This window comes from Pagrus major, chromosome 11 (genome assembly GCF_040436345.1).
Source record: "Pagrus major chromosome 11, Pma_NU_1.0".
NCBI lineage: Eukaryota > Metazoa > Chordata > Actinopteri > Spariformes > Sparidae > Pagrus > Pagrus major.
In genome coordinates, this window is record NC_133225.1 from 14686476 (window position 1) to 14710225 (window position 23750).

Here is a 23750-nt window from a genome sequence, read left to right on the forward strand (position 1 = left end):
AAGGGCGAAACTGAAGGAGGGAAGGGACTTTAAGGAGGTATTAAAGGGGAAGTGCTTGTGCACTCACGACCTTTCTTACTAGTAATGGAAATGAATTAAGTGGAATTTAACTATCAATTAAACTGTCTGTGTGTGTGTGTGCGTGTCTGTGTGTGCACAAGCGTTTGCTTAGCAACAGAAAAGAGCAAATGGACAACTGACACTTGTACAGACCAGTTCACACACACAAACACTCATACAAACAGGTCTATTCCCACACACGTCACCACACATACACACACCTAGAGACAACCAAACACTAATGGATGCACGCATACACAAGCTGACAAGTGCAGATTCAGTTATATGCCACCTACACAGCTAACCATCAACAAGATCTCAAAGGCACCTGGTTGCAGCTGACAGAGAGGAAGGAGGTGGTGGTGTGTGTGTTTGTGTGTGTGTACACATAACAGGGAATCTCTTAGCCCAGACAACCCCCCCTCCCATCACGTATCGCTCCTCATGTTACAGTACAGTCCCTATAACTAAACAAGAGAGAGGGACAACAGAGACAGGCTGAAAAAGACAAGACAGAATGACAGAGGGACAAAAACGAGGAAAAAGACTTGAGACTTCTAACACAGAGGAAGTTAAAGGAGGAAAGAAACAAGATAATTGAAGAAGAGAAATATGAAGAGACAGAGAGATATAAGTGACAAGGAAAATGTGAGGGATATAAAAGCGACAGAGAGACAGAGTTGAGAGACGGACAGAAAAAGAGTCGGACAGGAGAAAGAGACATAAGGAGGTACTTACCGGATGCCTGCCCTGAGGGTACATGATCCCAGGAGAGGAGAGGCTGCCAGTCCGTTTGATGGCCAGGTTAGTCCCCTGGCCCTCCACTCCTCTGCCCTCCACCGGTTACACAGCCACACACACACACACACTCTCAAAGTCTCACACACACACACACACACACACACAGTAAGTCCAGTCCCTGCTCCTTAGCTGGGTTGAACACAGCAGTCTTCACTCTTCCAGAGTCCTTCTTTTCTCCCTGGCTCTCCTTCTCTCTGTCTTTTAAGGCGAATTCCTGTTGACACACAACTGAAGAGCGCTCTATCCGTCGGCTCGTTTATCCAACAGTGTCATGATAAACCAAGACTTCACCTCCTTCTCCTCCTCCACCTCCTCTTTCTTCTTCTTCTTTTCCCAGTGCACCTCAAGTCTCAGTTTCTCCACCTCCTCGTCTTCCGCTCAGTGTCTCTCTCCCTTTTCCCTCAACCTGTGATCAGTCAAGGTCCACGCGCAGTGACATGACACAGAGAATTTCATCCAGGCAGGCTCCCCTCTTCTCCTCCTCCTTCTCCTACTCTTCTCCTTGTGCCCCTTCACCCGGCCGTCCAATGGCGAAACATACAAACATAAACACACACTCTGCTCCGTCCAAACAGTCTTCTCCTCTGCTTTTCCCCCTCTTCACCCTCTTTCTGACACACTGAAGCCTCTGCCTTGACTGCTGCCGCAGAAAAGAAGAAGAAGGATAAGAAGGAGAAGAGGAAGAAGGAGGAGGGAGGGGAGAAGAGGGAGAGTAAGAGCTTTGTTTTTAATCTAAATGTGGAAAAAAAAACGCGAGAGGAAAGCAGGAAAGAACAGCAGGTCAGTGGAGGATCCAGCGGGCTTTTCAGCAGCAAGCCCTAGACTGTAATATATTGTGCCTGTTGGCTTCAACACAAACACGACAGGCTGCTAAAGCTCCTCTTAAGGTGGAACTGAGTAGATAGAGACACCCAGTCACACAGAGAGAGGGAGAGAGAGAGAGAGAGAGGCGGAGGGAGGAGAGAGAGGCAAAGAGAGAGATGGATCTCTTTTCAGTTGTGGTCAGACAGACAAAGCAATCAGTCATGCACAAAGACTCAGGCTCAAACTGATATGAATCGAGATTCACACACAAATGCTCCGACACTCATACACAAATTCATGACAGCGATGTGGACACACTTGTTACGCAGCGCAAACACACACACACAGTTGCACACACACATAACAGTAACCCGGAGTGATAAGTTTATTACTCAGTTTGCAAGTTGCATTAAAATGCATCTTGGATGACTGGCCAGTCATGCTTAATCACATATTAATCCAGGTGTAAACACACACTGATGAATGCTACAGATCCGACTGCTCAGACCTCCTCAGGAAGCGGTCAGAGACGCATTGCATCCAGATGTTAAGTGCAAATACATCACCATGCTAAACCACATAAGTCAACTCGCAACTCCTCAGAGCAACTTTATCCGAAGAGCAACAGAAATGTCACATCCCTCAGTTAATCTGGTTTATGTCCAAGTCAGCAGCACATGACAGATCTGTGCCACAAACGAGGAGAAAGAAGACGGAGGCACTGAATTTGTGTTTGGGTTTTTGCATGGATTATTTTACGTTTAAGCCACACCATGCAGTTGTTTGTGTATAAAAACACCACAATGCATCATGTTCATTGTGTCACATAACTGGGAAAAACACCGAAAATTCAGATCATGGCACAGTTATTAGAAATAATAGACACAAGTCACAATGATCTGTTAATGAAATTTCCCTGTTTGCGGGACAAACAAAGGAATTCTGATTCTGATTCTGATGAAGTAATGCTCCCTCAGATTTGGCACTGAATTCTGCTTATATAAACCAGTATAAAATGTCAGTTGCTATAACCTACTTATTGTTTTAATCCTGTTAAAACTAAGTAGTTAGTATGCATGCTGCTTGATTTGAAGATCAGAAAAAAAAAAAACCTGCATGTGCATGTGCCCACGTATCTGATAGATCAAATGTGCACATGCTAAGTGTGAATGCATGGCACATATAAGTAAAATGTTTTTGTTATTCATCGTGTCTTTTGGGATGTGTTTATTGCGTATGTTCATGCATCATTCATTGCAATGATGCAGGTAGGTAGCAAGTAGTCTGACATTAAATTAAATGTCCTGCTCAAGAACACTCACACTTGGCTGTTGATGAAAGTCTCACTTTTAGACTTCACCATGAAACATATAAGATACTTCCCAATATAGACTGAATTACCGTGACGTTATCAACAGTCACTTCTGGGGAGACAACTTGAATTTGATTTGAACTGCCAAGATGTTTATTTCTGTTGTCATTTTTAGCCATAACTGTAACGTTTAAAGATACATAGTAAAACAAGGTGGTCCGACCTGTGCTTATTTCACTTACTGTGTGGCGTCTTTGATATCTACCCAACAATAAAATTTCGGATTAACTCCTACTTTGGGGTAAACTCATGTTCTTTTAGTTCATGATGGAGGGATTTTCAACACACAAGCGTTCTAAACAAAAGCATATGATAACAATACAAAAGTAAATATTAATATTTTTCTTGCTGGTCTGCCATGTGATATCATACCATATGGATATAACTGAAAGATTGTGTTGCATTTAAATTTGCTATTCTAACCATCTGCTGGTAGGTGGTCTTTTGGGAAAAAACCACTTGGCACACAGGATGTGATTCATTTTACTTTTCCCTTGGCAGCAACAGTGGTTTGTTTCAAATAAACAGAGGAAATGGGCAGTAACCCCCAAACAAGACAAGATCAAAAGCACCAGAAAGTGTGCAACTGACAATAGAAATTCCAAGGAAATGGACATTAAATAAAGGGTCACACATTGTGTAATGATATCTGGCAAGAGTGCAGTGCAGAAACACACAAGCAACGTCCACTTACCACGAAAGATGTCATCAAAATCAATAGGTCGAGTGTCTTGGGGATTACCACTGTAACACCCCAGAAATATCCCCACTACAGTGAGATAAAAATGTCTGCCTGCCTACTTTTGACTGCTGGCTCCAGTGCACGTGTTATTTACAGGACAGCCCAGAATGGACCTGGACTGAGTAAGACCTGGTATTTAAAGGCCTTTCCTGTACAGTACACCAGTCTGGCCAAGCAGTGTTTTGGCGCTGTTTATAATGAGTTTATCCAGGGCAGCTCTGCCTTTGAACTTGATCAAACAGCCATTAATCCGACACTGTAAGATCGGACACAGTCAGTCTTGGCATCTGTGGAGGGTTTCCAGTAAGACAGAAACTGCATTTGATAACAAGCGGGTTAGCCAGAGGGCAGCCCCAAAGCCTCAATTAAGGTCACGTACAGACATCCTATTATCCAATGCAGTATATTACTAAACACTAGCCTATATATAGTGTAAGATCCTTTTGGGGAAGCCTAATACTGGCTTATGTTAACCTTGCAAAGTGTGTTTCCCAGGATCTGATCTAATGATAAGAAACCACTGTGCTATTTTGAGTAAGAAACTTTGTGTGTTAAAATGTGTCTGGATATTAGAGGAGAAGGGCAAGGATGAGTAATTTTAGTTAATCTGGCTCAAAGATAAGTCTTGGTCGCTAGTGGACATTTAAAGGGAAACAGAATTTATACAGATATACATCAACATGAGGTTGTGGTGACAGCAGTGATGAAAGCCTTGAACTAACAGTACTTAGCAGGTATAAGCTATTACCCAGCAAGCAGGATTTAAGCAAGAGTCCGTTACCATGAAAAAAGAGGAGTAAAACAGGTAATAAAATAATCATGATATTTGTCAATTAATAGTTCTACTTCCTCGTTCTGACGTCAAATAATGAATGTATTTAACTGACAATAGACATACAAATCAGTGTATTAAATTGATTTTAAAAATGGCAACATATGAAGTTTTTTAATTGTCTTGTCAATGTCTTCATCATATTTCATCTCACAGTTAATTTGTTTTGTGTTTTTCATTTCAAATGCTCTGAAACTTAAAATATGCATCTGTTTAATTGAAAGCTAGACTACTAATGTTAAAAGAAGGAATGGCACATCCATCCTTTGACAAATAAAAATTTGAATTCATAAGTAATGATACACAGCCTTGTTTAATTATATACACTCAAGGGTTTTGCCACTAGTTGGTTTTGTATGACATATAGCTTATGGTGGCTAAAGTTAGCAAACCTTTACGATATATAGCTGTGTAAAACATGTCACTAAGTCCATTCACTCACTTTAAGACTCTTCTCTAATTGTGTTTTCTTTAGCCTGTCAAAGATAAACATTTCAATGACTTCACCACCAAAGCAAAACAAACGGACATGTAACTGCTTGCGATATCATTCCACTGGGTGTTATTCGTGCCACCTAATGACGATGTCTATCAAGCAACGAACCAAGAAAAATCCTAGAAAATGCAGGAAAATTCAACGTACCATTATCCTATAATTAGCACTCATGGTCAGAGTGGGTGCTGTTGTGCCAAAAGAAAAAATAAATAAATAAACAACCCACAGGGCAGTAACAAGACAACCCACTGGCTAGCATTATTCTCAGTGTTTGCCCTCTGTAACCTCCCTCCGTGAATCCTTCATTACTTCAGCCTTGTCTCAGACTAAAAAAGTATGAGACAAAGTGGAAATAATGTGTTGAGTCAGAAGCCATGATTGGCAAAAACTGTGCAAAATCAGCACCACCATCTGCCTAAAATTTCCTTGTGTAAACATTGATCCATCCAAATTATTCACATCCAAACCACTTAACCTGTAAAGTGGAGCCTGGCCCAGTGGGGCCTGCCCCAGCACACACTGGTAGAGAGGTCGACCCCAAACAGGTCACCAGAGCACCTTCACACCTACAGTACAAAGCAATTTTACCTGACCTGCATGTCTTCAGACTGTGGAAGGTCATTCTTACAGACAATGAGTGAACACAAACTTCATACAGAAAGTCACAAGCTGTCTAAAATTCAGCACAGCAAGTTCATGCTGTGAGGCAACAGTCAAAAGATCCATTACAGTCCAATTGATTGGGCTGATTACCATGAAATTTAGTGAGAAACGCTGAGCTTCCCGGAGGTTGAGTCCTTTCTGTACATACTTTTCACTTTGTGTGTCTTTCGTCCTCTTTCCAGCTCTTCTTCCAATCTGCTTTCATTGAAAAATCTCTCTTTCAGACACAAACACAGACAAACTGTACATTGTCATTTAGTGGCGCCACCACCACCACCACCATCAATCCCACTGTAGCCTATTGCACTAATAAGCATTATCTAATTGTCTAAAATGGATTATGCAGGTAATTATTCCCCTAACTCCTCACACTGGGTTTCAGGGAGACAGATGGGCAGGAATACATACAAACAGACGTCAACCCAGTCCAGAAGTTAGATAAATTCAAAGCTAGCAGTTGAGTTTACCACTAGCACTTCATAATACTGCATTGATTGACGTAATCTCAGCAACACAGTGTGGGATGAGCACTTTTTGATTGCACCTGCCCATGTTGACAAAGTGAATACCAACTCCACCATTTATAGTTTAAAAGGGCAGAGCAAAGCAGAGCAAATCATAATAGGCTACATCTGGATTTTGGATTGGATAAAGCGTAGTGAAAACTTGGGAAACAATAATGCACAGTGAGGGCAAGTTTGCCTTTAGCAAAGCAAATTAACTGCAGTTCTCTATAGATTTTGAATGCTTTAAAAAGAGTGCCTTTTACTGACCTCTGCCTTTGTAATGCATGAGGAAGTTCAGGGATAAAGGCTGAGGGGATGCACAGAGGAGAGTCAGCACCTTCAGAGTGATGGTCAGCATCTGAAACACAGGGGAACAGATTCAGCTGCTGGCACAGATACAGTAAAGACACTATAACCTCAGCTCTCAAAGCCCTAAACAGCAGTAACAGATTATATTGAACAACTAATAGCTGTAGTAAACATTTTTAGCAGAATAAAAGCACTTAATTGTGTCACATAGCATGTACAGTAGATTAGATAACCGCAAGTAGTCTTCATAAGGTTATTTTTTTGACAATAACGTGATCATATATTTGAGCACTATTAAGCCCACATTGGCGAGGACAGAGGTTACCAAACTGAGCGATAGGACCAACAGTGAGGAGTCCAGGAGGGACATACCCACTGAGCATAAACTATCCAAAAGACATCAATTTATTTATTCAATTTAAGAACCATGTTTGATCATCCAACCTTGGAATATTAGCCTACCTGACTAAGTTTGGATGACCAAAACACATTATTTAATAAAGCTGATGAATAGCTGACCTGGTAAAGTGCATGCTTCATGCAAGCAACTGAGGTTGAGGCTCAAGTTTTGAATCCACCCTGTAGCTTTTTCTGCATGATGTAAAATTTGGCTGTCATAAAAACTTTGAAGTAATAATCTCAAAGATTTTCATGTAAACAAATATCTGTTAAGTCACTATCTATCATCAAACGAGGTAACACAATGATGATTGAGCCTATGGCGCACTGATGAAAGCCCTTGCATTTGCTGTAATACCAAAGATGTACACTGGCTTTCGATGGTGACTTTCCCAGAAAATATCACAAGCAGCGCCCAGTTCGTGACGCGTTCACCCAGCAGTGGTTGGTCGGCCAGAGAGAGCAGATGGTTCGCACGCGACATAACAGTTTGTTTTGTCCTGGTCTCTGCTAGCGTTGGTAATAAACAGTTAACGTTACTGTTCATCATTCATTCCCTTTTGGCTTTCCTGTGGTGGTGTTGTTATGGAGGTGTGGCAAAGCTGCCAACTGACAACTGACTGCAGTTGCCGCTTCCGAGATTGCTACTTTCATTTTGAACCACGAGAAGTTCTTTAGACGTCTGTAAATGAAGTTGAAAAATTACATTTTGAAACCTGTTAGGATGACACATCAATGGTGAAGGTTGAAAAAAACTTTCATTCTGGCTCTCCACTGGACACCTTTTCAAGGTCAGCACAGAAGGTGAACTGACATCTTCTGAATATGTTCATGCTCAGCGGGACAGGATCAAACTACATGAGGCAGTTTCATTAAGCTACTATATATGATTAATTTTAAAAAAATACTCTTCTGACTGTACCAAATGCTTCAATTCTTCAAAGGTTAGACTGTAAAATTCTGTCTCACTGAAGTGCTTTAAGAGTCGGTGAAAGGTCATGCTAACGTTAGCTTACATGCTACAAAAACACAGTAAGGGTTGTTAGCTAAACTTAGCCTAACTTGCTTACAGAATAAAGGGCGTGTCTCAAACTCAGTGACAGCTGATAGCATCATTTTATTGTCATTATTTTCAACCTTATCTTTCATAATTGTAACTGTACTTTGGCTACATGTTAAATGTCATGCAAATAAACCCTAACTAAACAGAAACATATAAACTAAATGGATAGATGAAAGAGTATGTTCAAATACGACCAGAGCAGCACCATTTTCACCTGAACTACACACCAGAAACGGTCGCTAGAGACGATGTAACTTACATTCAAACGAGGTCACCTGTCAGTTAGGTAACTGTGCCTGCCTTGTACTTTTTCTAACATCAACAACAAGCTGTAAAGGAGAGGGAAACTCAAGTTTAATGCGTACACATCTCAATTTAGACTGAAGAGAAGTAAGCCGGCAACCGCTCCGCTCCACCTTAAAAGCTATTCCTCGTCTGAGGCCTGTCTCTGCATTCTGATTGGCCAGAGGGATGCCTCGGTCCAACCAATCATTCTAAGGGTACCCCACGTTGGGTCCTGATGTCATGAGGCAATCAGGCCAATCGCGAGCCGACCCGGCCGTTGAATGGGTGTGGGCGGCCCGGGGAGGGCGGGGGAGTCTGTGGGGATTGTGGGCATTGAAGTCCCGATTATTCTGCACACACACACACACACACACACACACACACGCAGGCACACACAAAAGCATAAACACGCGCGCGCCCACGCACGCTGTCAGTCACGCTACATAAATGCTCAGTAAATTCCGCCGTTAATTTCAATCCCGCTATTTCTACAGCACACACACACACACACACACAGTGGGTAAACACCTTGTGAGTGAAGTCCGGTTCGAAATTAAAGATTTTTTTTTTCTTGCCAGTTTTCTTTATTCGACTTCAAACACTGAAATCAAAATAAGTAAAGGGGTGGCCCTCACATGCCTAAATTAAAATAATGAAGTATATGGAACAACACCATAAATCATAACCTACAGGGATAAAAGCAGTCGACTGTGACATACGACCTGCAGTTTTTGTGTTTCTGCTTTGAAATACTGCAGCACACTGACTCCTATAATGTTTTGTTTGGATCTTTCTTCCTTTCTTTCTTTCTTTCTTTCTTTCTTGCATAACAATTGCACCTGCTGTCATTGCTTCCTATATTCCCCTCTTTCTCTACATGTAACACACATAACCTCACGCTTCCTCTCTGAGCTCCTTTCTTGTTCCATACATCTCATTTCAGGGTGATATTATGATATTTGGTGTGTCTCAACACGCTTCGCCATGATAGCTCCCCTTCGCAGACCACATTTTATAGGCCGACACCGCTGCTGCAGAATAAAAATAAAAACCTGCTGACTCCCATTTTACTCACCCCCTTGTCTTTTCTCGTAGGCTGACGTAAAGCTTTATGGACGGGGTACATGCATTTTTCTCTCAAAGAGGATACTGTCATATTCATGAATGTATAGCTGTTTAATGCAATATGCATGGTGGGGGAAAAGGTCCTCCTGACTGTATCTACTTATCAGAGGAAACATCCATGCAGGAGCCCGATGAGATCATCACAGACTGCGACAATTCAGTGCATGAATATGTAATTGGTATTTTCTGTAGGCTTCCTGCTTCTCCTCAACCTGCCTCACCCACAGTAGATCTTCTTCACTTAGTGATTTTGAGTGCCCCTCGATGATGGTGACAGCATGAGTGTTTTTGACCCGACATGAAGTGAGTCTTTCACTGCATGGTCTGTTGAGGCTGCTGTTAATGGAGAAACTGTCTTCTCCCGCAGAAGGTTGTCTGGAAACATTCACCTGCTCCTTGAAAGTCTGACATTTACCATCCTTGTGTTAGATCATTAGATATGAGATGCATGTAATATTGAACTGCTTTGCATGCCAATAAAGTTGTTTTAATTGAAGTGTTTTATTCAAAAGCTTCATGAAAGAGTAATGTCTGCCCACACTGGTTCTGATTTCCATTCATATTATATGCTAATTAACTTTTTCTGTATTTTATATTAAAATTAATTATCTTGAATTCAGCTCTATTTTCTCCCGTCTGGTTCTATTTTATTCTATTCTATTGAGTGGGAACGTTCATTCTTGACATTGGAAGAACAATTTCACCTTAAAATAACATTTTTATTGGTACAGTGGTCTGTAGGGACGGTTCTTTTGATCATTATTATTATTACTGGGGGCTTTTTGTGTCCTTTATTCAATAGGATAGCAGGAAAAATGACAGGAGGAGGGGAAACCCATGGGTGCACAATCTACCAAGTGAGCTACTGGGATCTATCTACCCCCAGAAGAGGTGTTGGTGCTTACACTGCAATCTCAGCAACTTTGGACCCACTGGAAGGAAAAAGGTTTTCAGGTCCAAGGCTGGAATGGGCAGCAGAGCCGAAGCCGAGTGAGCGGCCAGTGAAACCGGACTCAGCTGCCTCTACGGACATCATGACAGAGGTGAAGAGACCGAAGAGGATGTTGATGGAGGAAACTAAGAAGAGGAAAAGGGACAGTTACTGAACAATCTCAGACGATCTGAGACTGGCTTTCAGTCTTTGGCCGATGAAAGACGCCAAACTTGTGGTTGTAGTAAGTACTGGGTAGTAAGTAATATAAGCTGGCTTGCTAAGATATTCGTCTCGTGTTGTTGCACTTGCTTGATGTTTGGTTGTGTTAGCAAAGTTCTCAAATCGCTAGTTTTTGATCATAAGCCGAGTCAGCCCATTCTGAGAGAGGTTTAGCCATTAGCATGTTAAAGCCAGGTGTAATTGTCTTTGGTTCACGTTACATTAGCTTTGCATTACAGTCCTGAGTCGTGTGCAGACTTTGTTTTCAAGTTTTCAAATTTGTATTTACAACGGTGATGTTGCACTCAGAAATGGAGGATGGTGCCAATTCACACAAAATACCAATTTCTACATAATGCTGCTTTAACTTAAGGTCCTTTTACAAGCCTTATCCGAACCTTTCAACCGTATCACACCATCCTCATCTTAAAAGACAATAAAAGACATTAAAAATAAGCAAAAAGACATCAAGAAACATACCATTAAAAAAAAACAAAAGTTAAAAATAGAAAAATAAGCTTAAATAGAATAGGTCCAATTGAAAAACGGCACAGTGGGAAACCCTACCCCTATGATGTGGGACTCTGGATAAACTCCGGTCTGGTTTAATGGCGGATAAACAGACGCCTATTCAAACACTGGCATACACACACATATAGGCCTCACTGTACACACACACACATACAAGCAACCGCTCAGACACACGGGGCAAATAAAGCTGCCATGTGTATGTACCTGCAGTGTGTTACAAGTCCCTGAGCACCTGCAAACACATGTGATCCTCTGACCTTGCAGTGCAAACATTTGGCTATTCAGTATATGGATATACGTGCCTGTGTGTGTTTTCTTTTGTGTGTCTGCTTGTGCGTGCATTGACGTGTCTGGGTGTGATTGTGTATGTTTTTGCAAGATCAGTGTGACTTCCTGGCTGCGTGCATAGCTAGCCTGTATGTGTGGGACATGTGCAGTAACACTTTATGCCATAATTAGCCTCATCCAACTTATTTCCTGCTCCTGGCTGCAGGAAATAACTGTGTCAGTCTTGTGTGTGTGTGTGTGTGTGTGTGTGTGTGTGTGTGTGTGTGTGTGTGTGTGTGTGTGGACAGTGACATAGTTCTGTATTCAGGCACGATGTCTGAGAGTTAACAGTGTAGGACTTTTTTTATTATACCTTTTTACAGACATTGCACACCAGTTTTAGGAAAATGCAGCAGGGTCATGATCCTGAACAGTAAGCTAAAGCAGCCAGTGAGTTCTTCAGGGACAAACAGTGTAATGTTATTGACTTACCAAGGCAGTCAGCGGACCTTAGTCTTTTGTTGCACTCACCCCATCACCTGACACAAATGTTGATATAGGACAATTCAACAAAAACTCTCAAAAGTCGCAATTATGATGTATTTTTAACCCCCCAAAATGTTGTCCTGGGACATACCAATTACAGCTATTTCTTTTTTCATCCAATGCCTTAAAAAAATGTAAATAATATCTCCAATATCTTCACATGGTTTATATATAAGAAAGCGCAAATAATGTGTCAAGCTTGGGCAATTAAAACAGCTGTTTAAGACATGGAAAAGATAATGGTTACAGTAACTAAAAATTACTCTTTGCAGGTCTGTGACAGGAGGCCACCATCCCAACCTCCACAACCTAACTTTCCTCCTTACCACATTAAAGCCAAACCATTTCTTGCACTGATAAGGAACTTTTGCATTGGACAGAACAAGCTGGGAGGGGCTGAATCATCCAAAATGGGCATACATCTTCAGGATGCTGGGCTGGTTGCACTTGTTGAAGAACAGATTGAAGGCAAGAAGGTTCTGAAACAGGCAGGAAATTCAGCAAGCTTCAGTTCGGAGCCAAAGGATCACTAGAGAAGATAAGAAGTATCTGCTGATGTGTTTGGGTCAAAGCCTTTAGACATTAATTAGATATTCAAGACGATTTGTTTAGGCATGGCAAGTTTATTTGTATAGACACAAGGCAACTCAAAGTGCTTTACAGGGGCATACAATTACATTAAATAACATTGAAAATTGCATTTAAAATACATTTAAAAACAAGTAGGAAGACATCAAGAAACAAAACATTAAAACGAGTTAAGAAATAGGAAAGTAAGCTAAAATAGAATAGGTTTAAAAGAGACAAGACTAAACATTTAAAGTCACAGTGCAGTTAAAGCCTTGAAATTGCTTCAGTGAAAGGCTGTGGCAAACAAAAAGGTCTTCAGCTTTGATTTAAAAGAGGTGAGAGTTGGAGCAGACCTGCAGTTTTCTGGGAGTTTGTTCCAGATATGTGGCGCATAATAACTGAATGCTGCTTTAATTAAAGACCAACTGCATATAATCTGGCATGTGCTTCTAACTAGTGGAGCAACAAACCACGCAACGCTTTCCCTTCATACAATATGTAGTGTGGAGTACTCTTTAAAAGAGACCTACTTTGCTCATTTTCAGGTTCATGATTTTATTTTGGATCATGACTATAAAAAAATGAATTTGTTTTCTAAAACTGTCCAATGGAGCAAAACACTGTGCTCTGTTTTAGCTCCTGTCTCTTCAAGGCCCCCTCTCCTGAATACTCAGTCTGCTCTGATTGGTCAGCTCACACACGCCTCGCTCACCGTGTCCCCGGATGGCTCTGTCCTGTTTTCAGCTTCCAGTTAGCTTCAATTCTACCGTGACTATAGGTTTAAATTATGCAAATATGTGACATGGTCAGGTAGTGTGATGTCATTAATCCACAGAGTTAAAGGCGGGACTAGTGTCGAGGCATTTCATGAGCGGTGTTTTCTGTGGGAGAGAGGAGCTTCTGTAGGTACATTTTAACTTTCAAGACCTTTTACATGCACAAGAACCTTCATAAAACACAACAACAGAAATTACTTTAAGCTATTTGGGTTTGCCACCTTAAAATCTACAGAATATCTACAAAAAGGGCTACAATTCTTCGATTGTTCATCTGACGTGGATGCAAATATCCTTGAATGAAAGCTAAAAGAGAAAGTTATAACCTCATCACATTGTTTGATTTCGAGACCAACGGGAGTACAGAGCCACACACCAGGAACTGTCTTCCCGTCCTGCTAATGAACTGTGACACATCAAGATCGAATCTCCAGGAAATAAGGCGACTGAGCGTAATGAAGTCAGCGTCAGTCACTGTCTTATTCTGACATACATGGACAGAGAGAGAGAGAGAGAATCAGAGAGGCAGCTGCATGTTTGGTACATGTGCAACCCAGTAGACCTGTTCTATGAATCAAGTCAGCCCAATGCCATTTATATTTATGTGTGTGTATGTGCACTGTATAAATTGTGTTTTTTTGTCTATATGTGAGACCATGGCCTTGCACGTAGAGCCTTTCATTTCTTCTGTTCAGCCACACACACACTCACACACACAGATTAGGATGGATGTGAAGATGTATTAAAAGCTTTATAGGTTGTTACGTGCATGTCTTAGATTCCTGTACTGTATCTGTCGATGTACATCTCATGAGCTGTAATGTGTGTGTTTTCCTGTGGACACCATGTTTTCCCATAAATGAGTGAGTGTGTAGGTATGTGAGGATATGATGTATGTGTGTAAACACATGTGTGTATGAGGTAGTGTTTGTGGGTGAAGTATATCAGTATATTGTGAGTGTTTGTGTGAATCATACATGTGCCATGTGAGAAGGCTCTGGGCTGGATTCTGGATTTGTGTGTGTGTGTGTCCATACAACATATGCTTTTTCGGTTGGTTGGTGTGTGTGTGTGTGTGTGTGTGTGTGAAAGTATGACCTATTCTAAGAGCAGTACAGTATGTGCACTTTTCATGTGCATAATTTACGGGTGCCAGTATGAGTGTGTGTGTGTGTGTGTGTGTGTGTGTGTGTGTGTGTGTGTGTGTGTAGAGTCCCTCCAGGCTACAGTAGACTGTGCTGTGATCAGCCTGCTTGGCACAGGACAATTGTGTGACTAATAGGGACTGAGGCAGACTGCAGTGAATAAAAAACCTCCTCCTCTTCAATCATCACCACCATCACCTCTCTCTCTCTCTCTCTCTCTCTCTCTCTCTCTCTCTGCCTGCATCTCTCCTGAATGTGAATAGCAATATTTAAAGCTGGGGTTTCCTGGGATTGTAGAAACCAGCGACAGCAAGCTCAATTTTTGAAAGTGTCCAAGAAAAAAATCCCACCCACTCCCTCCAAAACACTCCTCCAATGATCGCTCACTGGCTGACTACACAGACACCGACTGCCCAGTGGCTCTCGCTTGCTAGCAGGGAGATATGAGTTGGCAGCTAGCTCACTAATATGCTGGCCACACGGAATGCTTGTTTGGTGCGTGGCGGCTGCATTGCTGAGTGGCTGCTGCTCACGCGCATTTGCGTTCACATAGGATGAGTTGATGCTGCAGCGCGGATCCTGCCTGCCCTATCTGTTTACATGGAGTTTGCCTTTGATAATTAGCAATAATTATGATGACGTGAATTTCCCTTATCCCCGTTGAAAGAGCGAGAAAGTGGGAGGGAGACAGAGAGGGCTAGAGAGAGAAAGAAAAACTGCCCTTCACCTGTTGTGTGTATTCTCTTTATGTCTGTGACATATTCTCTAGATACGGACATTAAACTGTAGTAAAATGTTGGTATGATGTCCGTATGACTACAGGTCATGTTCAGGTCTATTTTGCTGAGAACTGCATGTGTGTCACAGTAGAAAAAGGCAGAATCTGAATGTCTAGATGAAGTGACGCAGCAGCCTTGCTTGACACACATGTGAGAAGCGCAACTCATGCATCCAGGGTGGCCGGTCTAACCTGTTAACACGGAGGCTGAAATGAAAAGCGAGAGGAAACGCCGTGCAGCAGCGCTTCACTTGCATCCACTGTGTCCAGCCTGTAAGTTCCACAAGCTCTCTTAGCTTTTTGGCCTAGCTGTGTGCTGTGTGGTAACTGAGTTAGCTTGGCTCAGGGGTTGTGTGCTTTGTGCTAACGTTAGCCACTTCTTCTGCCGCCATGACTCTGTTCTTTGGCTCAGGGGCTGTTTGCTTTGTGGTACTCGGTGAGCGGCTGAAAAACTGCTGCTCACTCAGTCTTTGGCTCATTGGCAGTGCGCTTTGTGCTACTAGGTTAGCTAGCTGCTGAACAACAGACTCAGAGACTGTGCGCTGTGAGCACAGCATATCGTTGTCATTTTTAACCATAACAAAACTACTTCATGTCTCACCCACATGTAAGAAACCACCTAACATTATTATGATGAACTTAAACAAGGAACAAGGTTATTGTGAGTACTCACCTTGTGCCACGAGCTTGCAAATAGCTTTAGCAACACATCCACCTCGGTCTGTGTGAGACTCCTATCTGTCCAATCTTTACATACAGGCTTAATGACACAATTAGATGAGCTTATTAGAGTCCTGCAACAGCCACAGTTACTGGATTTTTTCCCTTTCATTTGTCGGAGCATTTGAGTTACTGATTGCTGTCGGGATGTTCAATTATTAATGTTGAATTATTAAACAAAAAAGCGTCTAGAATAACTAAACAAGCTTCAGTTCTTACCTTTACATCACACAAATGTACACATTCCAGAGTCCCTCACACTCAGACATGTGATAGTATATCTTTCATTCACTGGTGCTGTGTTTTCATAGTCAGCAGCATAAAACAGAACCCTCCTGAGTTGATACTTTCAGTGGAACAGCAACATTTCCTGTGCGTGAGACCTCGTGTGCTACTTCATTTGTGCCCCTGCGTTTCTTGATCATTTCCACTGGCACCAGGCAAATAAATCGGTGCGGCTCTTTACTTTGTGATAGCCGGTCGTTTATCCAGCGGCAGCAGCACAGCACAGGCTCGCTGCCTTTTGTTTTCCATCCCTGCACGTTGATCTATACAGCCTGCATACCAAAATGCTTTCCCTCAATTTCTCAGACTCACACCTCTTCATCCGACTCTCAGGTCTTTCTTGAACTCAATATGCCTCAGTGGAGTGGAAAAAATGGTTTCATCCATATTACTAATCAAACAGGAAAATCAATTTTGTTCTCTGCCTCCACCCCGTACTTACTTACTTTCTTCCCCCTCTCTCTACCTGCCTCTCTTTTTAAACATTTTGACAGTAGAATGCATTATGGAGGTATAAAATGTACTGGCAGGGGCTCTCGCGACCAGATGCAGAAGAGAGAGAGGTGAGACAGACTGAAAGCGAGCAGATGCATGTATGCGTGTGTGGAATGCTGGATCGTGTGTGTGGGTGTGTGTGTGTTTGTGTGTGTGTTGGCCAAGGTGCAGATGGCGGATGTCAGTGTTGAAAAATTCATGATGCCATGTTTGGAGATTCCTGGGGGATATCTTCTTGTTCAACTGGCCTTACAGAGGAGGCAGGCACTATACACACACACACGCAAAACACACTGGACCTGTGAATCCTCTGTGTGTGTGTGTGTGTGTGTGTGTGTGTGTCTGTGTGTGTGTGTGTGTGTGCCTGTGTTATGTAGAGGATATAGAATCAAAGAGTTAGATGTTTGGGAGATATGGAGAAACACCGATAAAGACACAAAGAAATGAAACGTCTCTTTGTTATTTTGATTTTTCCCTTTTTGGAGACGGTTTTGTCAGCCTCTTGGGTATTTCTTTGTCTCACAAAGTTGCCAGATCCATCCGACTGTCAAGTGAATATTTCACACAGAATAATATGTTAGTTATTTACATTTCCAACAAATACAAATACATGGACTTATTTAACTTCAAACTAAGTGTATTCCAACAAAAGGAGTTCATTAGTGTTGGGGTAGCGTGCTGGTTACGTTTCATCCAGTACATGGAGGTGACAGTAGGTTTAACATGTTTCGTATTTCATCATGAAATAAGACATTTCTCTCCCCAAGTGGTATTTTTTCTTGTAGTTGCAAACATAACTGGATTGCTTTCTGTTGTCCTTGGAGCTCAACTGTGACCGCACACTTTTTGGACTGCTCTGTTTATGGAATTGAAGTTCCCATTCAATCAAAAATCCTTGCATAATAAGTTTAAAGCCTGGAACCAACCAAAACACAAAAAAAGGCAAAGGTAGAATACTGTGTGCATCATTTTTTAGAGGCGAGGAGTGACGCTATACGGAGTGAAGGATGACTCATCCGATAAACAAATTACAGATGCTTCCTTTCCAATGACTTTCAACTTGCAAACACTTGTACTTGTAGCGATTTTCACGCCTTTGGACTCTTTTCCTCATCTCTAAGAAAAAAAACGCAGTATGTCACAAAGTAGACGTCATTGTTACTCTATGGTTGGCTGCACCAATTCTCATTTTGGCATAGTGGAAAGAATGCTCTGGCTTGTTTGTATTTCTGTAAAACAATTATAGTTGTCTTGGGTAGGGCTACACCCTAGATGCAGTGATGGTGCCCCTCCAAAATACAGTTAGGGTGAACTTGTTTTGCATGTGAGCAGATGAGCCCTTGCAGTAAAATCTCTAAATTCCTGCAAAAGACAAGGTAACAGCTGCTAGCCTGTTTATGTTTATGACCAGGTTAGTGTAAGAACAACTCGCCCTTTTCAGCATGTAGGAGGAGAATACGGCTTGAAATAGGCACCCAATGACATCTGGTGAGTCAGACTACTCTTTTGTAAACATAACGTAAACAATCCGATTGTGCTAGCAGTAACTCGCTAGCTGACATGACTTTCCACCAAACAGAGAGCTCACTCTTACACATTAGGATTGTGGGTAGTGTATTTCTTTTCCATGAAATTGTGAGTAAAACTTATTTTTCTTAAAACAAAGTTGATATCGTGCAGCCTTTTTGCTTCCACAGGAGCATATACCATCGTCTCACAATCTTGTAATTCGTACCTTGGATGGTTACAACATTATGGCTGATGATCAACATCTTCGATTCAGAATATGAATATGGGATTTTCACCTCAAGAACTTCGCTGTTGACCTCCGTAGTCTTAAACCTGACTTTATTTATTCTATAAAGGACAGGTGAAAGCAGATAGAAACGGTGCCAGGCTGCCAGAAAAATGACAATAAATAGTTAACAAACATGCTAACGGCTCTGTGAGGCTGCACATGCGAACATGCTCATAATGACATTACTGACATGCTAATTTCACAAAGTACAGCTGAGGCTGATGGGAATGCTATTAGATTTGGAGGATTGGGTCAGAAAGCAAAGCATTGAACCACTGATCTGATGATACTACAGTAGATAAAAAATGAGAGGATCACCAACGTCATTACAATTCATCCTGAGGGGGAAAAAAATGTCAACCTTCAGAGCTGCCAGAAGAAAAGTGAGGGCATCACTTAAGTGAGTCGATTCATCGTCTATGTGGCAAAATTTCATGGCAATCCATCCAGTAGTTGCTGTGATATTTCAGTTTGAACCGAAGGGGTTGTTGAACAGACAGACATCCTTAGAGCCGTACTGCTAGCATGGCTGAAAAACTGCAACCAAACAAAGTGCAGAGGAAGAGACAGAAAGAGAGGGGAGGAAAAGGAAGAAAGATGTTTTTTTTCTCATGACATTTCAATGTTCGCACTTTTTTTTAGCACACGTGTAATGTTTATATTCACATGCATGTAAAAGAGATAAATCCAGTAAGAAAAAGCGAGGGAAGCTGGGAGAACATGCTTTCCTTGCGTATGAACGGCGTGATCCTAACTTCCCCATTACACACATTACTTCATGGCTGCTCCCTCGACACAGTGTTTGTTGAGTGAGGTGTACTACACATTAGCGTGCCAAGACCATTTGAGCAAACATAGCACTCCAGGCCCAAGTGGAGCAGGTTCGGACTCTGCACTAGGTAATGGAAACTGGCAGCGGCTGGCGTTACAAACCCAGAGCTTCACACAGAGCTGAATATGAGCCGGAGTTCTCATTACAGCCCCATTTTCTACTTGATCTCTACTTTTCTTAGTCAGCCACTGCAGCTTTGTGTGTTTCAACAGAGCTGTTTACAATGCATGGGCTCAATAGTACCATACAGGACTCAATATATTGTTATTTGGTGTGGATCTATTTGTGTATTATTTATCTTGTTTCTCAGTGTACAGATCATAACAGGGATTATGTTTCTTTTGTTGTTGCACTTGCTTTATGTTTTGTTTCCTGTGTTTTTCAATAATATATATCAGAGGTTAAGCGGTATGTTTTGTTTCTGTAATGAAACCCAAAAAATGTATTTTTATGGTAATGTTTTGTCATGGAAAATTGAGGCTGGAATACCTCTGTATGTTGTCAGTGGAAGGCAATAACAGTCAGCACAGTAGGTAAGGGCCTCAGTACCAGAGTTACAGACATTAACACGTCACCTTTTAGCTGACTTGCTGTGCCATCAAATGAGTGACCTAATTTTTTAAGTGAAAGTTCATTCTGACTCTAAAAGGATAAGCTCACTCAAAAATAATCCTATCCAACTCCCAAATCTCAAAGACTGTAAACATCTGTACATCCAGCAGGTTGATTTGTTGAGCCAAATCCTATCGGGTTTGTTGCAGAAAAGACGAAAAGCATGAATGTTGTATGTACATGTATAGAACAGTGATTGTCCCGGATCAGCGTGTGCACACTGTACATGTCAGCCTTTAGCCCGCTCTGAAGCTGTTCTCTTTGTGTTTGCTTTACGTGCAGAAACGTTCATGCTCTCTGGCTACAGCTCAGCTCTGAACTGACCGTAGGCTGAGATAAAGACATCAGATATTGTTTCTGCTTGTGGCGCCTACCGCCTTGATATAACCTGTCATGCATGTCTGCACACACAGACGCACACATAAATGATCAACACGCACACACACTCAAACTCTTGCACTTGTAAATGAGCACACACAAATAAATGTATACAAATGGAAGCACAAACATGTACACACACGCACGCACATGCACGTGCAGACATGAGCACATATGTTTGTGTCACTGCAGGCAAATGTGCGCACATATCTAAGCAGCTAGGTGCACACATCATTACACACATGAACACACACACACACACTTGGCACATTGCCCGGGCCATGTCACGGCAATTAAGTTCAGAAACTAAAAGCGTTCCACCTGGGATTTCCACCCCTACCCACATTATTAACCCTGTCCTGAACTGAGATCAAACACACACACACACACGCACACACACACACACACACACACACACACACACACACACACACACACACACACACACACACACACGCACACACACACACGCATACCCTCACACACAGTTTAACCCATCAACACTGACCTTAGTAACACTAACCTTCTGAGAGACAGATCCAGACCACGCAAACCAGCCATCAAACTCACACAACTTACCTCTTCAGACATTAACCTAGTTTCCCTGCCTCTCCTGCCTCACACGCACCCCCTCTAACATCCCTGTTCTCCGTGACAACCGTATCTGTGACAGGAGAGAGTGAAAGGAGGAAGAGCATCATCAGGAGCTAACACATATGAACTGAAAGAACATGAACATAGAGGAGAAGCAGGTAGCTAGAGGTGAAGGGGAGTGCAGGAAACACTGACAGGGATGTCTGTGGACACTGAGTTGTGCACAGACATGTGCCTGTTTTCAAATGTACATTTACCACAGCTTTGAGGACTAATTTGGGTGAAGTGACCCTTTAAATAACTTGTTAGGGTGGACATTTTTGCAGGCAAGTGGAGCAGAGTAACCTTGTCTGGCCAAATGACACCATCTGGCAGGAAGCTGGGACAACATGGTCAGCAAGGGGATGTCTGTGTGTGTCAAGTTTGTGTGTGTGTGTCTGCATTATAGAAATTGTATTAAAAGGTATATGTGCAAGTGTGTCTGTGAGAGGAATGAGGTCAAGAGAGAGAAAGAGGAAGAGTTTATGTGTTATTTCATTTTTATGTAAACATACAGTGTGTGTGTGTGTGTGTGTGTGTGTGTGTGTGTGTGTGTGTGTGTGTGTGTGTGACAGAGAGCGATGCTGTGCGTCTGGCCGGATGAGTTTCTGGCAGCAGACGCGGGACATTCAGCTAAAAACGGTTGTGCAATATGTTCCACATCCATCACTTTGAAAGGGGAAACTATTAACAGCTCTTAAAAGAGATGTAAACTTGGGATTTTACTTTCAAACAGACCAGAAATCATGAGACTCAACCCACAAATGAAACATTACTATATACAGTGTATATTGTGTTATTGTGTGTGTGTGTGTGTGTGTACACTACAGAGTAAACTTGTAAGAATTTGCCTCCATTTTATGACACATCGTCCTCAGTGACAGCAGCGTTCCCTTGGAGAGTAAATGTCAAAGTGACATTGAGCGAGCATCAAGCCAGTGTCTGGGCTGTGTGTGTGTGTGTGTGTGTGTGTGTGTGTGTGTGTGTGTGTGTGTGTGTGTGTGTGTGTGTGTGTGTGTGTGTGTGTGTGACCTAGTCTGAGCATCCCTCTGGACTGGAGCTGGCTGACTGTTCCCAAGCTGTCACCAGACATTGACTCAGAAGGCTATACACTCACGACACACTGACTCACCAAGCTCCACGCATCCATCCATCCATCCATCCATCCATCCATCCATCCATCCATCCATCCATCCATCCATCCATCCATCCATCATCTACCATCCATTTATCCATTTATCCATCCATTCACCCATTGCTTTCCTCCATCCATCCATCCATCCATCCATCTACCATCCATTTATCCATCCACTCACCCATTCGCCCATCCTTCCATCCATCATCCTTCCTTCCATCTATCCATCCATCTATCCATTGCTTTCCTCCATCCATCCCTCCAAGCATCCATCCATCCATCCTTCCTTCCTTCCTTTCTTCCTTCCTTCCATCCATCAAAGAAACGTGAACACATTCAGAGGAACTTTTAATCCCTCACTGAGCTGAATTCAATTTCTTTCCCTCAACTGAATTATGTTAGAGAGTAATATTTTTCAGATCTCTGACTTGTTACGCCTGGAATTGGATTTGTTTTCAGGAAATATTTGCTTATTGAACTCTCTTCCAGGAAGCGTTTGGTCCTATTAAAGCTTCAATGATTTCACTGGCAACATTCAAGCCACATCAACTACACTGCTGCATTTCTGTTTTCTCTCTGTGTGCGTCTGCTCATATATTACCTGTTGTACTGGTGGAGTTTCAGGGTAGAGAAGACATTGTGTGAAGTTATTGACTGGCTGCTAACTGTACTACAAGCACTCATCATTAACAGCTAATATTCTGCTTTTTTCACCCTCCTGTTCTCTGTCTTGCTTTTGGGTCTTAGTATGCTTCAAATGAAGTGCGAGTATGGTTTTCCTGAAATGAGCTTGTACCATGTGCCATCCAACCACGTCTATAAAGCAAAACAGCCACATTCACTGGTGGATTGAAAAGCCTGCTGTTACAACCTCCTCGTGGCTTCATCACACTGCCTTCCTGATCTCTCCTGGGTTCAGGTAAATAGGAATAAGGGTTCACACTGACCGTTTTTCTCAAAAGTGTTCCTGATAGTTTCTCACCTCTGCACACCTGGCCAGTCACTGTGTAACAAGTGGCAGTTTTGGAAAGTCTGAAAAATTGTCAGCCCCCAATTTCAAAGTCAGGAAATATTGTTGGAGGGGATTTCAAACACTGTTAGGGCCACTTCTTTGCTTCAAACAAAGTGCTTGTCGGATCGTCTTAACAGCAGACCAAGAAAACCTTTGGAGGACAGACTGTGTGAGAGCAGCTGTTCGGCCATAATGTACTTTAACAAAACAAGCTCACTCACATTTGACTTCCTTCCTCACTCTCGGACTCTCTCCTAAGTTATTGCAACAAACAAATTGTTACATTGAACAAAATTACAGATTTCTCTGGGGTTAAATATTCTGGGATAATGTCAGTACATGTGGATTAATTTAGGTATCAGTGGCAATGGATGAACCATGAAAACAGACAAATGGGGCTAATCTCCTCAATAACTGAGTGTATCCTTTTTAAAAGTGCTTTTCAGAGCCTAATCCTGGGCCTCCCGCTCTCCCAGAAATCTGTGTCTGTGTTGTTAAAACTCAGCAGACAGCACTGTACAAATATAGCTGAGTAACTAGGCCTACTGCAAATAGAACAGAACTGAATTTAATCAAATCAACACAGCATGCTCTATGTTCCAACATTCACCCTCTGGCAGCACCCCT

General features: G+C 42.2%; 1 protein-coding gene across 1 annotated transcript in view; it reads right to left on the reverse strand.

The window, feature by feature from the left end:
• The window catches only part of tle2b (TLE family member 2, transcriptional corepressor b), an 85239-nt gene extending 83619 nt beyond the window's left edge, over positions 1-1620 (reverse strand). Inside the window, exon 1 of the mRNA XM_073476733.1 lies at positions 799-1620. Within this exon, the coding sequence (XP_073332834.1) occupies positions 799-822 (24 nt within the window). The 5' untranslated portion in view covers positions 823-1620. The remainder of the gene's footprint in view (positions 1-798) is intronic.
• Between the last annotated feature and the right edge of the window lie 22130 nt (positions 1621-23750).